Source organism: Rhodamnia argentea, chromosome 6 (assembly GCF_020921035.1).
Source record: "Rhodamnia argentea isolate NSW1041297 chromosome 6, ASM2092103v1, whole genome shotgun sequence".
NCBI lineage: Eukaryota > Viridiplantae > Streptophyta > Magnoliopsida > Myrtales > Myrtaceae > Rhodamnia > Rhodamnia argentea.
The window spans coordinates 8,128,936-8,147,970 of NC_063155.1; the positions used below are offsets into that span (position 1 = coordinate 8,128,936).

At 38.3% G+C, this 19,035-nt stretch overlaps 1 protein-coding gene across 5 annotated transcripts; it reads right to left on the reverse strand.

Moving 5' to 3' along the window:
- Window positions 1-48: 48 nt before the first annotated feature.
- On the reverse strand, window positions 49-16,402 carry LOC115741815. Of its 5 annotated transcripts, none has more exons than XM_048280016.1 (21): window positions 16,349-16,402; window positions 15,714-15,840; window positions 15,497-15,566; window positions 15,285-15,339; window positions 13,838-13,915; window positions 13,637-13,721; window positions 13,429-13,508; window positions 12,073-12,130; window positions 10,894-11,004; window positions 9,909-9,966; window positions 9,644-9,740; window positions 8,014-8,049; window positions 6,865-7,001; window positions 6,677-6,747; window positions 5,941-5,994; window positions 4,911-5,053; window positions 3,303-3,443; window positions 1,935-2,168; window positions 1,775-1,834; window positions 871-1,140; window positions 49-621 (listed from the first exon to the last, which is right to left on the reverse strand). In XM_048280016.1, the coding sequence occupies exons 2-21, from the start codon at window positions 15,838-15,840 to the stop codon at window positions 493-495; spliced, it is 2,094 nt and encodes a 697-aa protein (XP_048135973.1). In that variant the 5' UTR covers window positions 16,349-16,402; the 3' UTR covers window positions 49-492. The 5 variants fall into 5 exon arrangements, with proteins under 5 accessions (XP_048135973.1, XP_030531677.2, XP_030531707.2 ...); XM_030675817.2 differs by having other exon boundaries at window positions 49-625; window positions 875-1,140; window positions 16,181-16,402; XM_030675847.2 differs by having other exon boundaries at window positions 15,285-15,327; window positions 16,181-16,401.
- Between the last annotated feature and the right edge of the window lie 2,633 nt (window positions 16,403-19,035).

Sequence of the window (19,035 nt, forward strand, 5' to 3'; positions counted from 1 at the left end):
ATATGCAGCACATAAAACACAGGAAAGTATTTTATGAGTTCATCCTACTTGGCATAACCCATGTATGTAATTGGTCGGTCACATCAAAGCAACTATGGCTGGTACTAACTCTTTACCAGAATTTATCCAGACCGAAGCGAATTGCATGATGGCAACTTCTGCAATAACTCCATTATTTGAGTGCACTAAGATTGGACCGCTAACTTAGGAATTATTAACAAATTCAATCTAACAAAGGCAATAATTTAGCATCTCTACCAGTGTGAAAAAAGTTATGGAGCAAAGGATGATCAAGGCAGGTGCAAGCAGTTCATCCATCACATATACTTTCCTTAGTGAGGTAATGTCGTTTTGATCTTCAAAAGTGAAGCTAAAACCGGCAATGATGGTTGCTTGCCTCCCCCCAGTATGTTGTCTCACGTGGTGAACAAGTTAAACTTCCTTGTAATGTTCAAACCCACCCACTACCATTGCTGAGAATAGGCATCTTGACTACTCAGAATCGGAATCTGAAAGCGGCATTTGGTAAGCATCTTTAGGTTCTGCATCAGTAACTGAAGAAGGCCCATCATTTTTTGAAGCCATTCTCCGTCGTTCTCTGCGTCTTGTTTTAGCTTCCTCCTGCCGAGATATCATACGGGCATGGGTAAGTTGAGAATTGAGAATATATACTTCCTAGCCACCATGGCCACATCCAATTATATAGCTCCGACTTAATGACCAAATTTATCTTTCGAGATGATGAGTATATGGTGACCATAACAATTCACCATTCCAACTCCAAACAGAATAGAATCGATGATAATACGACTCAAGGGGATGGGTTGACTTTTTTATTGCTGAAATAATGAATTGACTTCAGGAGCTTACCCCTGTGCTTGGCTGTTCGGATTGATCTGGTTGACTGGGCTGACTTGGCTGACTCGGTTGACTTCTACGCAGCCATACGGTACCAAAGGACATCAATGCTCCTAAAAGCAAGAAGGGACCGATCCTAGGATCTGCCAGACGGTCAAAAAATCCTCTTATAAAGCCAAGGATCTTCTGCTTCATTCCTGTACCCCTGGATAAGATGCTCTGAGCACCTTTGAAAAACATGGGTTCTTCGTCCTCAGGAACAAGCTCAGGAGTCTTTGCTCTCTGAAGATGTATTAAGAAAATTTGAAAATGTGTTCATACATTGAGCCCAGGATATTCTCTAGAACTTCTCATGAAATTAAATATGGTCAGATGAGGCAGGCATTTTGTGCTGTTTGCACCCCAAAATCAACATGTAAATACATGGGTTTCATGCATAGTAATTAGGTAGCCCAACAAACATTATGGCAGCAGAAAAAAATGAAAAAGGTGATCCTGAAACCAGATGCCATGCAGGAGCCTTTTTTGGTTAACAGATGCAATTCCAAATGACCAATTCTACTAGTTTCAGACAAAAATAAGTTATTGAACTCTCATGATAGCAAATTCAGAAAGCATGATTGCCCGGCTTTTCCAAAATTGACTATCAAAAGACTTTTTGAAAAATGAAAAATACTCAATGGAGCCAAATAGAAGTAGATCTATATTGCATGTTATGAAGTTAAGTTCTGGAGCAATGAGATGTACCTCCTGTAAATTAGATATACGAGGAAAACCAGAAGGTGCCTTAATGACACAAAAGGACGTTAAGAAGAAAGAGCCAAAAACATAGTAATATTGGCGAAGCCATCAAATCCCAAATCTCCAATCAACTACATCATTGTACTATGCCTATGCATAAAAAAAGGTTGCTTACATAGAATGGGAGATCTCTGGTGTCACCATCCTTGATAATATCAGATATCCATTTAATAATCTGCACGTGCTCAGACAACATCATATTAAGCTAAAAGAAATGGAGCTCACAGAGTGACAATATGACTAACAATCCCACCACAACAAAATGATATTTCTACCTGAGGAATTTCGTTGGAGCCATTGTACCTTGCCACAAGCTGTGCTGCGGGATCCACATCATCGTTTAGCAACGCATCCCACATATTTCTGGGGTTTTTCTTAACCTCAGTGTTTTCCACAGTTGAGTTTCTCTTGTAACGTACAATGAACAACCTAGGCACATCGGCAATGTCCTTTCTAGGTCCACAGGTATCATAGCTGGTTTCTGATTGAAGATAAAATAAGCAATATTTCTGGGAGGAAAAATAGATGATATCAGTGATTGACCCAAGCACAATTATCATGGCTGTTGTCTACCAAGTTGTAGCTATTGGGAATAGCATAACTTACAATCAAACAGATTCCGCCTACATCTACATACTATCCGTAATGTCACATGTTGAAGCATAGAAGAAATTATCAACTAATGTAACACCAGTAACTCGAGGTTCTAGGAGTAATATTCAGCCAATCTTCTCTAACAAAATCTGTTTTAATGCACATAGCAAGAATACAAGTAGCCTGACATAAGTTTACGTCCTTGGGATGATAACATGCAAGACTCGAAAGCACCTACCCTCCTAGAAACATGCTAGAAAGCACAAGAAGACAGGAGAGACGTCTCCAACAAATGGGTGGTGACATGGATGCTTTCTGTTAGATAATTAAATATTAAAACCAAGCCTTCATCTAACAGCTTAAGCTTTTAGAACGGACGGCAATGGCCTTACAAAATTTCACACAGTATCAGAGCAGGAGGTCTTGAGTTCAAACCTTTTCAGGCCGATTTGCCTCCCCAATAAAATATGTCCACTCTTAGTATTAGGCAAAAAAAGACTAGACTAAGCGTGAGAGGGCCTTCATCTAACAGTTTAAGCTTTTAAAACAATCGGTAGTGGTTCCACAAAATTTCTCACTTTCAAAGTATTCATTTCTGCTGGAATTATTATGAGACCTGCTTGTCCACTTCTGACATGCCATTAAATGCGATGTATTCAGTATATCAACTCTACGGATTGCAGTACGCTTCTGCATACAGTTGTTACCGCATAGCAGGAGCCACTTTCAACAATTTCCACCTGCCTAAATGAGTGCATCGTAGATGAATCCTCTGTAAACCATCCAAATTTGTCCATGGCATTATGCAGATAAAAATTTTAATTTGGTTCTGCACGAATAGCTATGAGCGCCGACAACTCTGTCAGGCACATCCATTTGCTAGGTGACCATTTAGAAGATAAGGACAACCAAAATCTTTTGCACGCAAATTTGAGGAAGTCCAAGATGGGCATAATACATGCATCAACAATGTCAATCGTACATTGACCATACTCAAAACGATAAAACATAAAAACAAAATAACTGCAAAAAAATAAAGACAAACTCACTTGCTGAGATTCCCCATTAAGCCATGTAAAAGTGAGCCGCTTATCTTTCAATGCAACAGCTGCATGTATTGAGGATTCCTCATTGTCAACTGAACTTAAATCACCGTCACTAGATAACTTTTCTCGGATCCTGCACATAGTCTGTCAACATGTGAAATATTGCAATTGCCAATTTAAAAAAATGATCAGAGGAGGAACTACAAAAGATATAATCTTGCTTAATAATTCCAGATAAACTATTAGAAATTAAGATTTAAGCTTGTTTGCTAGAAAACAACATATATATATATATTTGGTCAGAGCTAGAAAAGAATATTGAAAGGTTGTGAAAACTTATGTGTACATAAAAAGTTTTTGGACTACTCATTTCAGGCCTCTCAGAGACAATAACACGTTGGCTGAGATAAGCTATTCAAGGATATTTAACGCCACGTTATGGATCACGAAATGCATGGCACCGCAAAACCATCAGCTCATCGCCTCGTCCTGCCAATGTAAGCTCACGACATGTCCACTCAAAAAGACATAGGTTTCTCAACCAACCTCATTAGCTAAGCAAGCTTTCCTTTGCCTTGCCTTGCCTTGGCCATCAATATTCATTAACTTGTCAACCATTCACGGCATGATTTACAGGTGAGGACATTGAAGCTTTATCTTTCAAGAGTTCTTTCATTCAACATGTTATGGAAATGTGAGACTGAATTATCTCAATCAGATCTTTCATTCATAAGAACAACGCTGCAAATCAGTAGAGAAATACTTTGTTTAAGCCTTAGTTTTGGCCAGCAGTGGTGTCAGAGGAGAAATGTTGACAGCGATGGCTGACCAGGGATGGCATCTAGTTTTACCGTCTTGAAGATCACAATTTGCCAATTGGTCTCTCGTAGCTATTTGGAAATAGCTTTTCTAAGCGTAAACAGGACAATACGAGCAGGTTCAAGAAGTGCCAGTTTTAGGATTTAAAAGGGTAACAGCCATTCAAAAAGTCAAAGAGAGATTAAATTGAACATTATTTAAGAGGAGAAAATATTAACTCTTGCCATATCTGCTGAGAAACTTTCATCTTAACAGATTCAAATGAAAGAATCTAACAAAAAGACAAAATGACTTATGGCAGAGGAATGATTGACTTAGAACTTCAGAAAGCTGAACTTTTTTTGAAAACTAGCTCAAAAATGGGAATGGAAAAATGACAGGGGCTCTTTGAAAATTATCACAATTGGATTACGGAGAAGGGATGGACCCTGATGCTTCCCCATCTATACACGTCTTCCATGAGAACAAGAAAGAATCAACTGTGGTCCATGGAGGGTCATATACACACAGGATCTCAGAAACATAGCTGTTTAGTCTTTCATCAATTGAACTATGGTCTACAGGACAGAACCTATAAGCCATTGCTAGAAGCAAGCATATAGATGTTTAACAATGAAAAAGTGACAAATGAAATGGAAGGTAAAAGACTTTGAACCTATTTTAATTCTATCCAATTTATGTATTTGCATGCAAAACCTTATGCTTTCATCACATATGTCGATATTGTAATTAAAACTTGGAAGCAATACTTAAAAGTATACTTTATTCGTCTGAGAAACAGGGGACGCTTACTTGGCGCATTTCATTTAGCTCCCGGCTGAGCCTCCCCGCAAGTATCACACAGTACCATGATTGCACGTCAACACCAGCTCGGGAATAGCCTCTCGGGTCGCAACCCAGTTCATGTGATGTTACAGGCCGCAGTTGAGGAAGTTCTACAAATATGAGGTTGCACACTTTAAAAACGACAATAATTCTGTGCTCTTTTTACTTATTCTAATCCCAAGAATTCAAATAAAATGCCTTCATGTCCTTAGTTTTGTCACAAGGATACAACCGATCAGCCAAGTAAAAGTACAGCATCAATGATCATTCTTCCTCATGCCAGATGCAACTACCTCCTAAGATGCCCAGAGTACAGGAGGCACATTATTAAAGTAATCCTGAACAACTGCTACATAAATTCCTTCTATCAACCAACTGTCAAGATAACGAGCCTTTACACTAGAAATGGGTTGGCAGGAAGGGCTACTTCAACATGACACCCATTCACGTGGCAACCATTAACAGTTCCTATTTGCAGCTTAATTGATGAATTTACCCTTGAAAATTAACTTCCAAGATAGAAAAAGACAAACTACGAAATCAAACTAATTATACTGCATAGCTATACCTTTGCAACCAGACAGTAGTCGAGAAAAACCAAACAACAATAGATGCACATAATTACCAAAATTGCAAGTGATAACCGTGTCCAACTTATTGTACTCCAAAATCTAGGAACTCAGAAACATTATCCTTAATTAATCCAGCTGACATAATATCCTATTTCACTAAAGTGGATGCAAGAAATAAAACAAAAAAGGAGGGAAAGTTTCTAAACAAAAGAAAAAGGATGCATGAAATAGGGTATCCAATTTACTATTTTGTTTTAGCTCCACAAGTCTCCACTATCTTGTGTCATACCGTGCTATTCAATTAACAATCATGCAAATCAATGTCATGTACTCCTTCAGACTGTACAAAGATCAGTCATATAGTACAGCAGCAACTTCATCAGACAAAATAAGAAAAACCAATAACCATAAAACACTCGCATCACCTTGATGTTTGTTCTGTTCTATCAAATCGGAAAACCAAGAGTTGTTGACTGGTCCTGCAAGTTCCCAGTGTTAATTGTCAAACAAATTCATTTGTCCGCAATAATAACAGCTAAAAGAGAAAAGACAACCCTGTTACATACAAAGGGTGCAAAATTTTCCAGATGAAAAATGGAAACCTAACTTTTCTGTGGAATATTTACGAATGGGAAAAAACTGCGTATTTGGGTCTAATCGCCGCAACATGTAGAAAATTAGCAAAATCCTTGGGCATACATCTGTTATTAGAAAGTAGCAGGAGAAGCAACATGAGGCACGTGGTTTCAGACAGCCTTCAGAAAATTGTTAATTTGGCATACAGATGACATCTTTGCAATGTAATGCTAAACTTATCAACCATTTTCTTTGGCATTTCAAGTGGAAAATGCAAGCGCAAGTCTTTTCATTCTCAATGTAAAACTTAGCTCCCCTTTATGGGCGGCAAGGTCATTGTGATCATCTCAACAAAGAACCACCATTATCGTTTAGTGTTAAATGTGTCGGGGACTGCTCAAGCTCTGACAGGAAGCAAAAGTGTCAAAAGACCACACTTGCAATTTCTTTCTCTGTATATCAATGAAATAGAGAGCAGGGATTCCAATGGGTTTGGATGGGGAAAAATAGCATCTCCTGCCCTTAAGTAAATAGGAAAAATGCCATCCAATCATCTTTATCTATGTTCAGCAAAATGAGGAATACCATGGTGTACAACAGGCTTGACTCCAGGATCTTTCAAAATTACAATAGCAGGTGCAGATTCCACCTCAAACCTAGCATCAAAGTTCAAAATGCAAAAATGCTATCAGCAACTTATGCTACTCATGGAAGTGAACTAAAGCAAAAAAATTGAGGTATTTCACATAGAAAACCAACACTTTTCTACTTACGCATTCCACCAAAAGGAAGATTCCTCTTCTCTCCACAGTATGAAAGCAAACGATGCATAAGCCCAATAATTCTTAGCAGCAAGACGCACAAATGGAGTGGCACGTTCCCCCGTTTTTGAGAAGAAAATAACCTTTACCTATGCGGAAGAAGTATGCAAGGTTTAAATGTACACATGAAGTTACATAAATGAAGAGATGCAAATAATTGATTTCTTTTTATAGGTGATATGGGGATGGATAATGCAGGAATCTAGATCTTGGTAAGAGTACCGTCAATACAACAACAACTTTTCATGATTGATAAAGGTTCAGATCTCCCAGATGACATAGTTCTCTCTTTTTTTTCCTTTTTTCTTATTTTAAGCTTTCTCAAGGGATTGAGCCTTGGATCATTAGTGCAAGTCCTGACCCCCACCCAGACATGACAATAAAGCCAATGCATGACATAGGCATCTGGCCATATATTTCATACACGGATGAACTCATTATACGCCTGCATGAAATAGCTGAGCCCAAAGTCAAAAGAAAAAAACAGCATGCTTTTACAGAGTTGTGCAATGGATTCAGCAAAACAATGTTAACTGTGTAAGAAAATGCACAACTGATGGAATCAGAGATATTGGAGTTTTAAAAGTTGGGAGACAGTGTCTATTGCAGCTATTAACATTCAGGTTGATTACTGCTTGGATCATTTCATCTTAACAAACGAAGAATAAGCATTCTTGGTTCTTGATGGATAGAGGGTCTGCTGAGGACACTTTAATGCTTACTATGTTGTGTCGAGTGCTCATATCTCATTCTTTGCAATAAAAAAACACTGTATTATAACAAGAAAACGAATGTATCATCAATGGAAGAGGAGCATAAACACTGTACTTGCCAGAATGCATAAAAAATAAACTAGTAGCCTTGTATGACAAGCTGTCATGCTTTTTCTTTTTGGCACTGAAAAGCTGGCTGATTTTAAGGTACATGAACCCCTTTCTCAAATCACGTCAGGCTTCACTGAAAAAAGTATAGTCGACCTATTCTAAATGGTCGCTCAAGATTACTAGCTCGTTGTAAAAACAGATGACAAAGAAAACAGGAGAAATGTACTGGCTGAAAAAATTAATACACCATCCCCAACTAGTAGGATCAACCAAGTACCTTATGAGGGCTGGTCTTTGCTATAAAAGCTTGTCCCTGCAAGTATATTTCCCGCCATTAAGCAAAGGAAGCAAGAAATAATCACAACTAGCAACTAGTGAACGAGCAAAATGCTTTAATCTTAGTTGTTTCAAACAGAAGAAGAAGAAAAGAAGTGACTGAGAAAAGGAGAGAGATATCTGGTATCTGAGTGACATTCTTATGAAAACACACCTGGAGAATGATCAAATTTTTTGAATCTGAACATTATGATATTAACCTGTGGAGATGTTGAATGATCATACATATTCGTAGCCACTAATTATGAAGAACTTAAAGAGATTTTCTGGATTTTTTAATGAAATAAGCTGCATAATAAAAAAAAATTCTCCTCTAATGTGAATTGTAATAAACGAACAACTTGTGGACTGAACAAGGTCCTATCGTTCTCTCTCTTTGAAAGGAGTAGTTTATCACAAGGGTGACATACTATGTGCAAAAAGAATAATCTCCAACATTTAGAACAAGTACTAGATCTGCATTCTGCAAGAACCCAAAGAAAAGAATAAAGCACAACAGAATTGTTGAGACTAGCATTTCCACGAAACCTTAAACTGCCCAAAAACATGCCCATTGCCCATGCCATATGTAAGAGCATATATCTCAACAATCCATCTCAAGTATAAGTCGGACCTTACACAAGAAACTTATGACGTAGATCTACCACATCAAACAACAAAGCAAGGAGTAACAACCGGAATCAAAACAACAGGGAGTGACTTAAAGCTTAGATACCTAAATGAAACTTAAACAATCAAATTTCATCCCAAACAACAGAATTAAAGGAAAGACAAAAGGAAGAGATCAGCATGTGATCTTTTGCCTCTGTACTATTCCAACATTAAGATTGGTTCAGAAAGATAAATGATAAAGGGCCTCGAACCTGCAGTTTCATAGGGGTAAGCACAATAGCTTTAAGTGATTAAACGAAAGGGGCAGTCAGGGGCCTGATTGATTCAACTTGAACATACATGAAACAAAAAGTTAATATGACTAGAGATGCAGCTTCTATCCTTAGCAACACGGCTGGATAGGACTATTTAAAGCAAACAGCCGACTGATGTTAGATATGGAAAGGTAGTTGACTAGAGATAGAGATAAGAGAATCAAAGGGCAAATAATGGGAACACAAAGAACGTATGTCAATTTTACAATTGGGTAGGTATATTAATCCTGAACAATTTTGAAGATCACTAGCTCCATATATGTGATTGGCAATTATCTTTCTCAAAGAAGTGTTCTGCTCCAACAATCATGCTTAGTTTGGTTCTCATTTTTATCAAAACATCAGTGAGGTACGTGAAGATCAATCAGCAAGCTAAGTAAAGTAAAAATAGAGATTGATATCCATAAATTTAGTTGTTCCTATCAAAAGAATCTGGATCTGGATCTGGCCCATCCAACTTATTCAACAGTGCTTTGTACTGCAAATGCTACGGAATAACAACCCTGATGATAAATGAGGATGCGGTCAAAACATTATCTTCTCTTCCTACAGTTATTATAATCTTTTTCTGCAAAAGTAACAACAGAAAAGAGAACATCCACACTGTCAACATGGATAAGAATAGGTAAGGAATCCGTAACTTACAAGTGATTCCTTAGAGTAGTATCGAATGCGAGGTAAACTGAGTAGGGTTGTTGCAAACCAATCGGTTACCGCATCAGTACTTAATTCTCCTTCAAACCTATTAAAATTCCCAGGTAATTTATACTCACGCTTCTCTTCTCATTTAGAACAAATAGAAGAACTTGCAATCATAGCCCTTCCATAGGAGAGGCATTTCCACAACTGACACAGACTCAGAAATCAAAGCTTACTTAGTACACAAAAAGGCCTAGAAAGTGAAACTCACCTAACTAGACAGTCTGCTTTTCTACATTGAGGTGGAAAAGCAACCACTGAAGGTATACCTGTAGTAAATTTCTCAAATTAATAACAAAGCAAATGGAGTGCAATGTCATCTTTAGTACTCTCTCTTTGCTGGACTGAAAATACAAGTGTAAAGATAACAAATTCCTCGCTCAAAGAAATAAGCTCAACACGTATTCCTGTCTTGCTTGTCGATTGCGTAAAATTTGTGACAAATAGATATGTTACTGGATGCATGCCAATGATGGTTTGATACAACCCACACCAGGAATTGAAAAAATAAATAGGAGACCATTTTCGGTCTTCCTATCCAAAGGAAACCCATGGCGTTTAAGGAAAATAAAGAGCATTTTTGGATATTGGCCCCCATAACTGTAAAACAAGGGAGCACATGGAAGAGCTGAGAAGATGGGCTACCTAGCTTTTTAGACACTTTAGCCATGGAGTCAGTAGTGGGAAAATTCTATGAGAAGCCAGCAAAGGTGCATTCCTAATGTCCTCTAAGCATTTCCTAGGATCAAAATGTGTTGTTCCGGTTAACATGAAATATAAATCACACAAGAGGTCTCCAGTTCGATCCTCATTCTCTCCTTTCAGTTCCACTTATTTACATAATGGATTTAAACAATTTTTTCATCCACACATTGTGTTTTGAATGCTTAAGGCCTTCGTCATCCTAGCAGCCTACATGGGAGGGGGGATGCTAACTTGAGACATAAAATCTAAAGAGTGTTGCCCTCTAAAACCTTAAATGGTTGTGCAATCAACTTCACACAGATTCTTGTTGAAATGAACTTTTGATATAGTGGCAATGGCAAACCTGCCCGTTTCCTGATTGATATGCAAAGAGAAAAATCAAGGGCTTCTTTTTTTAGGTGACCTGCTAGATTACCTTCCACATGGTCCAAAAGATTTCTATCCAACACAACCAAATTCAAAACTAATAGTGATACATCAAATAATCTTACCATTCCTGTAAAACAATTGTCCTGTTGGTTTTCTCTCAGCAAGATATGCTGCAAGTTGAACCTCACCAAGTTCCACAGCACCAGTATTTGCAACTCCATCCAATAGAGCAGCTGAATGTAATTTAGAGGGCAACAGGATAAAGGGAAAGCACATAGTGAAACCAAAGTGATAATTCTTTAGTCATCATAATTATTGCACATAGAGAAACAGCTACCATCAAGTACTGAAAATTCTGTTTGCTTCAGCCAAAAAATTTACTTCAAGTCTCTTTAGATCTAAGGCTCTATTTGTTTTTCAGAAAATGAATGATTTGGAAAACATTTTCCTGAAAAATGATCGCTTGAAATAATTAGTCAATGGTAAATGTTTTACATTATCAACAACAATTTACGTCTAAAACATTTCCATGGACAATAAAAAAAAATTCGTTCATTCTTTTTTTAAACGATACAAGCTATCACTTACAGGAAAATGTTTTTAAGATCATTTATTTTCCATGAAACAAACATAACCTAATAATTTGAATAACTTTTCAGTGCTTACCTTGCATTGTGAGCAAAAAGTTTAGCATGACCATAGCATTCCCACTTTTCTTTGTACTATAGGCCAAAAGAAACTCTCAACCATCTTGAAAACTCACAGTCTAATTACATTGAAACTTGAAAGGCAAGATTTTGAAGATTGTGCGTATGAATTAGAACTAGAAAAGGAAAATGACAAACAAAAAATGTAGACTTCATTTGAGACTTTAAGAAGTAAATTGTCAGAATTATGCCAAAGCACTTTTCTCCACTTAGAGATGAATTGATATCGGTTGGAAGGTATTCCACTTTTTGAAATAACAACTAGCCACAAGAAGATGACTCTGAGCATGAATGGCACAAAAACAAATGACCCAACATGCACTTCATTGACGGGAAGAGCGATGGGCTTGCACATAATGGACGAGTTCAGGACTTAAGAAAAAGAAGAAGAATGCAGCAATTTATTTCTGAAACTGTGTTTACAAGTTTACAATAGAATGTGAGGAGCAGCAATGCATCCATCTCAACTAAATATCACGTATAAGTACCGGGGAACTTGGCAGCTCAATTATCCAGAGAAACAATAGAGGAAACAAAATTTGAGTACTAGGAGACTAAGACTTAACAATGAATTCTTGTAAATTAGGAACATACCTATTCTATTCCAGATGCCAAAGCCATGAGCACAACACTTGCTCCCAGATGAATATATCTGAAAGAAACTATTTATTAAATAAATTATTCGCCAGACTGCGTGCATTGAGAGGAAAATAAAGTAGAAAAAGGAAAACACGCGAAAAGCACAGAAGCACGCAAAAAAAAAAAAAAAAATTTGCGGTTTTGGGTTTATTTCTGGTTCAATTTAGGTCTCTCAATTGTAAAATTCTGTGGATCCACTTTCAACAATTCTAAATGCTTACACTATTAGATGAAAGAATGGTTTAATATGCAAATATTCCATCACTCCCCCCCAGACGTAATATGGACTTTCGCTTAAGACTGAAGAATGGAAATATAATGGAAGGCACATAAAGGAGCCTTGATAGAACCAAATTCATCCAACCCTGATGCCATGCAAAAAATCTGTGGAACTCTACTCACTGTTTTAAAAGTTTAAGCTCTTAAAAAAAGGCGCAATTTAATACTTCAACATTCTAATGTTAACAATGTAGAAAGGTCCCTAAAAATCACAGCGCAGCTTATCAGCCGGCCACTATCAATCTTCTAAAATTTTGCAACTAGATGAACCCTCCAACTGAAATGCAAGGGTCATCTGCTTGAAATACTCTAATTGATACCAAGTATGCACAATCCAACTAAAGCATCGGTCATGCTCTTCCTCTCGCTCTTGACCACAACTCGGACGCTTCACATAGCAAATCCTATTATTGACCTGTCTTTTGCGTGTGGACCCATTTTTGCATGTGTTGACACCACGTGAAGCCTTATCCTCCTCCACCATATTCATCATAGAAGATTAATAGCTCTACAGCTTTACCATTTTCATCATCTGCAACTCAACCATTCATTTTTTATCTTTGTTGTCATTCTATCAAGAAATCAGTAGTCTCTAGACTCCAAGCATAACATTTATCATCAAGTTTTTTTATTAACTCATTAAACAAACTATAGTAAAGCCCATACAGGCTCAAGGAATAACTTTGACAAGAAAACATACACCACCATACAACTACGATAGGACAGGTTGCTTCTCTTTTCTTTAATTTTGTCTATCAGAGTATATAAGGCCAGTCATATCAATGGTTCTCAGTTACTTGGTGTAATATTTTGCAATCAACTGCCCTTCCCACCCTCCCGCCCCGCAAGTGAAAAAAAAAAAAAAACTCCGCCGGGGCAGAGAATAGATTGCATTTGAAATGAATTTGTCCTTATTTAACAGAAACCACCAAATTTCCAACGACAATGGAAAAGATAAGGACCAAGATAAATTGTGAACACATTAAAATAACTTGCATAAAAGCCCAAATAAGATGTAGATAGCGGTCGTACCATAAATAGCCATGGCCTGTCAACTTCAGATGCAAAAATATCCTTCAAGGTAATGGCATTAAAAGCTTGGTCTCCAGTGTCTGATCAGAAAATGAATAAATTGTCTATAAGCTCAACCAATTCTTGGAATAGGCGGAGGTTTATAACCACTCCCGATCTAAATCCAAAAAAGGATGACCGAGAAATCACAGCACATATTCTTACTTACCAGAAGCAGCGGCTTCTAGTAACGGAAGGTGTACTTCAGAATAGCTTTTCCCAGCATATAGCTGTTTGGCCTCTCCAATCACATCCTGCAGACAAAAAAGTTAGATGTCGTACTGCATCTACATGTATTCTCCAGTAGACGGATTGTATATAAAAATGTATACATACACACCTATCATTATTACTAAGAAATACTACTCACATGTTGCTCTTCAATGCCAAACATGTCATAATTTCTTTTCCAAGTGGGGTTGGTCAGCAGTTCATAAGCATAACGAATCTGCAAAGCATGAAATGAAATGGGGTCGATATTCCATGAACCAGAAACTCAATGGCAATGGAAACAGGACGCAAAAAATCCTGCAGATGAGAGAAAATAGGGTGGAAGAACAAAAGAGAAGACAAGAAAATTCACATATGTAGATCGGTTAAAACTTTATGAGAGAATTTTTTGGCATAAGTATTCCACCAAAACTGCTAGTTCAAGACAAATGGAGAAATTGTAGATCCATTGCGGGATAGAGTCACCAGAATAGAGCGATACAACTCAAACACAAATAAAGTGGCAATGCTAAAATTCCAAAAGGGAAAAAAAAACAATTAAAGAGTTATATGATCAAGTTCACCGTGAAATTGTAGTGCGAAACATGAAGCAACCACCAACTTCTTGGCAAGGCACCAATAAGTTGAAGTCCACAAAAAATAGAAAAATGGTTGGAAGAACAAACTTTTCTGAAAAAACCAGTCTGGAAAGATAGACACTATGCTCTCAATATGCAACTTTCAGCAACAAAAAAGATATCCGAGAACAAGCAAGGCGTAGTTTAGTTTTGCCACACTCCAAATTAACATTGAAAGAAACACCCCTGATTGCAGTCATTCCAGTTTTGCGGAACAGCACATTAGTTTGGTGATGAAAGAATTACTTCCGAAAGGCAACTTATAGGCGCCAACTGTTCACAACTTTCAGAAAGAGGAAAAAGAACGTGGAAACAAGTAGGACCATACGAAATTCCCCGTCTGTTTTGATAGAAGCCTAGACAATGAACTCTTCATAATTGCAGATGATAAACACTTAGAAATCTACTCACTCCCCAAATAAAACGTGGATAGAAGGAGTGAAGTTGTAAAAGGGAAGAGGAACCACACTCTAGAGGAGACGCGCATAATCCACACATGTTGGCGATTATGACTTTCTAAGACACCAAAAGAGGTAAAACATTGTCAATTGAACATTCCACAAAACTGATACGCGAGCAAACATAGTTGCTGCTGACTAAGTATATTTTGCCAGCTATTTTCTTGTTTTAAAGCAAAATAAGGATGAAAATCATTCTAAACCACTCTTTCTAGACAAAGAGCAATGGCATCATGACAAAAGATTAAAGGGAAGGATTTCAGGCCACATGCTCCCAAAGTCTCTAAGGTCACAATTACTGACGTAGGAAGTATGTCGGTTTTATTTGAATGAAGCAATGGCAAAGCTACTGCTACCAATTGATCAACAGTGTCAAGGAAGTTAGTTGTTGTTGAACGAGAAAGTTCTACGGTGTTTTGCCATGACTCCAAAATTGATCAAAGAGGCATGGAGCCAATTCGAGTAAAAGGCTTAAATAGTAGGAGCATGTTGCAGCAAATAATGAGCTGACCTTTATAAAGTCAGATGACTTTTGCGATTCACCATTTGAGCTCCTGAGATCATCATGGCGGCCCAAAAAATCAATTTGCATAGGATTGTAAATGACCAAAATTGTTATTTATAATACACATTGTGAATGTAAATCGTAATGAATAACGTAGGTGCAACAAAAGTAAAAAACCAAACCGGGAATAGAAGCAACTTAGAGAAACTAAAACAGACCCGGATGAGACAAGCTTCTCATACGCCTCTTCTACTTCCTGGATAGAACTATACCTCTTCAAGCCCAAAACTACAATTTTCGAACCCCGAAAAGAAAAAGAAATTAGATAACCTCTGACAAAACTCATTGCAACAATCACATAAATTCCTCAGAGCAAACACATCGAATGCTCCCCAATTCCCATATATCGCTGGATCAAGTAGTGAAGGGAGATACCGTCATAGTGAGAACGAGGGAATGTGTTAGGAATAATGACGAGCTGATACAACATGGCTCCAAGGAATAGCATCAGTGGAACCGAGTATGCTTTCAACGTCGTCAACATCGAAGAAACTCTCGCCATCTGCAACCACAAACAAAGTTACACGCACGGTCAAGCTCCTCCTAGCCCTCGGATTAAACTGCGGGTCAGTTAGCTTGGCAATGATGATCAGCACACGCTAAGTTAAAGCCCCTCAAGGTTACATTTCGTCATTATCAACCTCTGCAAAGAACGGAAGCCAAAACCAATCCCAATCAAAATTGTCCACCGCAAACCAAGCCAACATATGCATTGAAGCCGAAACAGTCATTCAACATTGAAACGCAACAGCCATCACACACGATCCAACAAGGACGATGCTAACGAGATGCTCGACGAAGACTTAGGGCAAAAAAAAAAAAACAAAAGAAAGGCTGAATACCGATATCCGTGCGCTAAGCGATCACAGAGCAATGACGCCTCCAATCACGGCCAAACGAGAGCGGATTCGTGATGGAAACACCGGAATGGAATTGCTCGACGAAGACTTAGGGAAAAATTAAGGTTGGAACGCGATCGAAGAAGACATATGCAAGAACCAGAGACTGACCTGGGCCACTTCGCCGTAGCAGGGAGAGATGGAGAGAGACGAGGAGCATTGGCTGGCTGTCATACGAGGAAACGGATCTTTAGTTATTTATTACAAAACAAAAAAGTAAAGCTATGAAAAAAAAAAAAGGAGGACCACCTAAAAAGTAGTGAGCAGTGATCACAATGTGGGCCTGTGGAAAATGGGCTTCACGGCCCACGGGCGTCAGAGGCCCAGCCCCGCTGGCCCACGAGATCGGTACTAACTTGTCGTCCCCGACGTGCCCATGCTGCGTAGCTTTCGGGTCGGTCCGAGCCGAATTCGGCCCTTTTCTTTCGTGTGTTCCTAGGTACGTGCATTATACAAAAGACAATTAATTACGTGACAGTCATTAATCTATTGAAAGAATAACAATCTATTCTTGTCTACAAAAAAATAATAACAAATAATTACACATCGTTGTGGGGTCCCCTCTTTCAAGAATTTGTGGCTCACAATATGTTATTACTCTTACGATTACCAAAAAACTATTATACTAGCAAAATTCTAAAAAATATATATAGACATCGAATTCTTATTATAATTAATATAGTTATATGTATTGCATGGAAAAAGTACTAGTATTTCATCGATTGGAATACTAATGCGACTTGATCGGCCCGTGCATTATACCCAAAAAGTGTTCGTATTTCATCGATAGGAACACTAATGCGACTTGATCGGCCCAATAATTCGCAATCGCGTGCTTTGGGGAAATATGAGCGAGCAACGACGCCGGATGGATTCGGCTTTAATTTAGCGATAAACGGAAAGTACAACCGATCCGAAATTTTTCCATTCGGGGAAAATAAGGTGAGGAAGGTGCTCGAAGATCCCCTTTTAGGGATCAAGGTGGGTTTAGTGTTAATCATCCGAAAACATCATCAAAAGTGCAAAATGATATGTGGTTGAACTCGAGCCCTCCTTTCCCCCATTAGGTTAGATTCCTCTTTCGATGCCCTTTTGGAAGGCAAGGACGAACTTCCTACAAAAATAGCAAAGAAAGATAAGATTTTTGACTTCATGGTACGTTAGCCCTTATCCTTTCGAAACGAAGGCCATTATTGCTATGCTGGCTAACACAATGCTCGAACGTACCATCAAACGTTCTCTTTCTGCACGTTTCATTGGCGAATGATTTCGGGGGCTTCGATTTGGCATCTTCTCGTGCCCCGCTTGAGATCTTTCCTCGCTTTGGCCCCCTGGGAGGAATTGTACAGGTCGCGACACGTGTGCTTTCGAGGCCGTGCGAACGAATGAATCCCGCTGACTTACGAGTCGTTCGCGAGGAAAAATAAAAAGGAAGGATAAGTGCATCGGAAGTCCTAAAACTTATCACGAGAGTGCAATTGAGTTCCAAAACTTTCAAAAAGTTCGATTGAATCCTAAAACTTGTCACGAAGTTATAATCGAGTTTTAAAACTTTTAAAAGATACGTCTAAGTTATAAATCTTATCACGAAAGTGCAATCGAGTCCTAAAACTTTCAAAAAAATGCAATCAACCGAAGGACATGATTTGCATATTTGACAAGTTATATGACTTGATTCGATTTTTTTAAAGCTTTAAGATTCAATTGCACTTTTTAACAATTTTATAGGACTTAATTGTACTTTTTAAAAGTTCTAGAGCTCGATCATACCTTCTTGACAAGTCTTAGGACTTCCACCCCCACTTATCTTAAATAACAACGAAGTTCCCGATGATAAGCAAGGCAATGGCCGATCCAACGAGGGCGAGGAGTCATCGTCGGCATCCGAGCGAACATCATGTGCTCTCGACACCAATTCCAGACTGCTCAAGGCGGAATCAGTGGACCGAGGTCTGCATCAGATAAATAATGAGCATATGTGTCGCGCAAAAGCGGAAATGATCTACAGTAGTAAGCATGATTCGATATAATGCTTGATCTAAACAAAACTCCACTAATACCCTTTAATTTGTTCTTATGCAAGACTTTCTAGAATCCGGATTATCCCTAATCTTTAATTTGGATACAATAGTATTTGAGAATTTGGCTTTTCCTAGGGGATACACCCCTTCTTTGATTAACTATTGGTTTGGCAAGGGCAACTTGGTATTTTTCAAAATTATCCTATTGAAAGCGACACGAGGTCGAATGGAATATCTTCTATCAATTGCAAGTTACATGACATTCACGAGTCTTCTCCTTTTCTTTTTTAAATAAAAATAATTGGATTAAGGCATGATTGTCCAAGAATGACGATTGATTAGATTCGATTGCGCTATTGTAATCTCGCCTTTCTAGTTTTATTACATAGGAATTTCGTAAAGCTCTCGGCCACCGGCATCTCCATAAATCAACTCAAAGGGGGTATAACAACTAAGTACCTTCCCTTTGGAAGAAGAACCACTTTATTCGAGTATGATTTGAAATATGAGATCACAAAGGACGATCCACGAGTTTCGTATTCCGTTTAGCTACGTTTTCGACCCGGCTGACTAATAAGGACAAGGTGATGTGGAACCCGTGAGGTTTGAATTGTCAGGTTCCTAATTAGAGGAGAGTGTAGGTCTAGCAGCCTATTGAAGCACGCTTAGGCATGATCGATGAAAAAAAAAAAAAGAGGGTGAAATGAATAGGGTTGATTATGCAATTATCTTCTCGAGGGCAGCTTATCACCTCAGCCCACACGTAGGCCCGTCGCT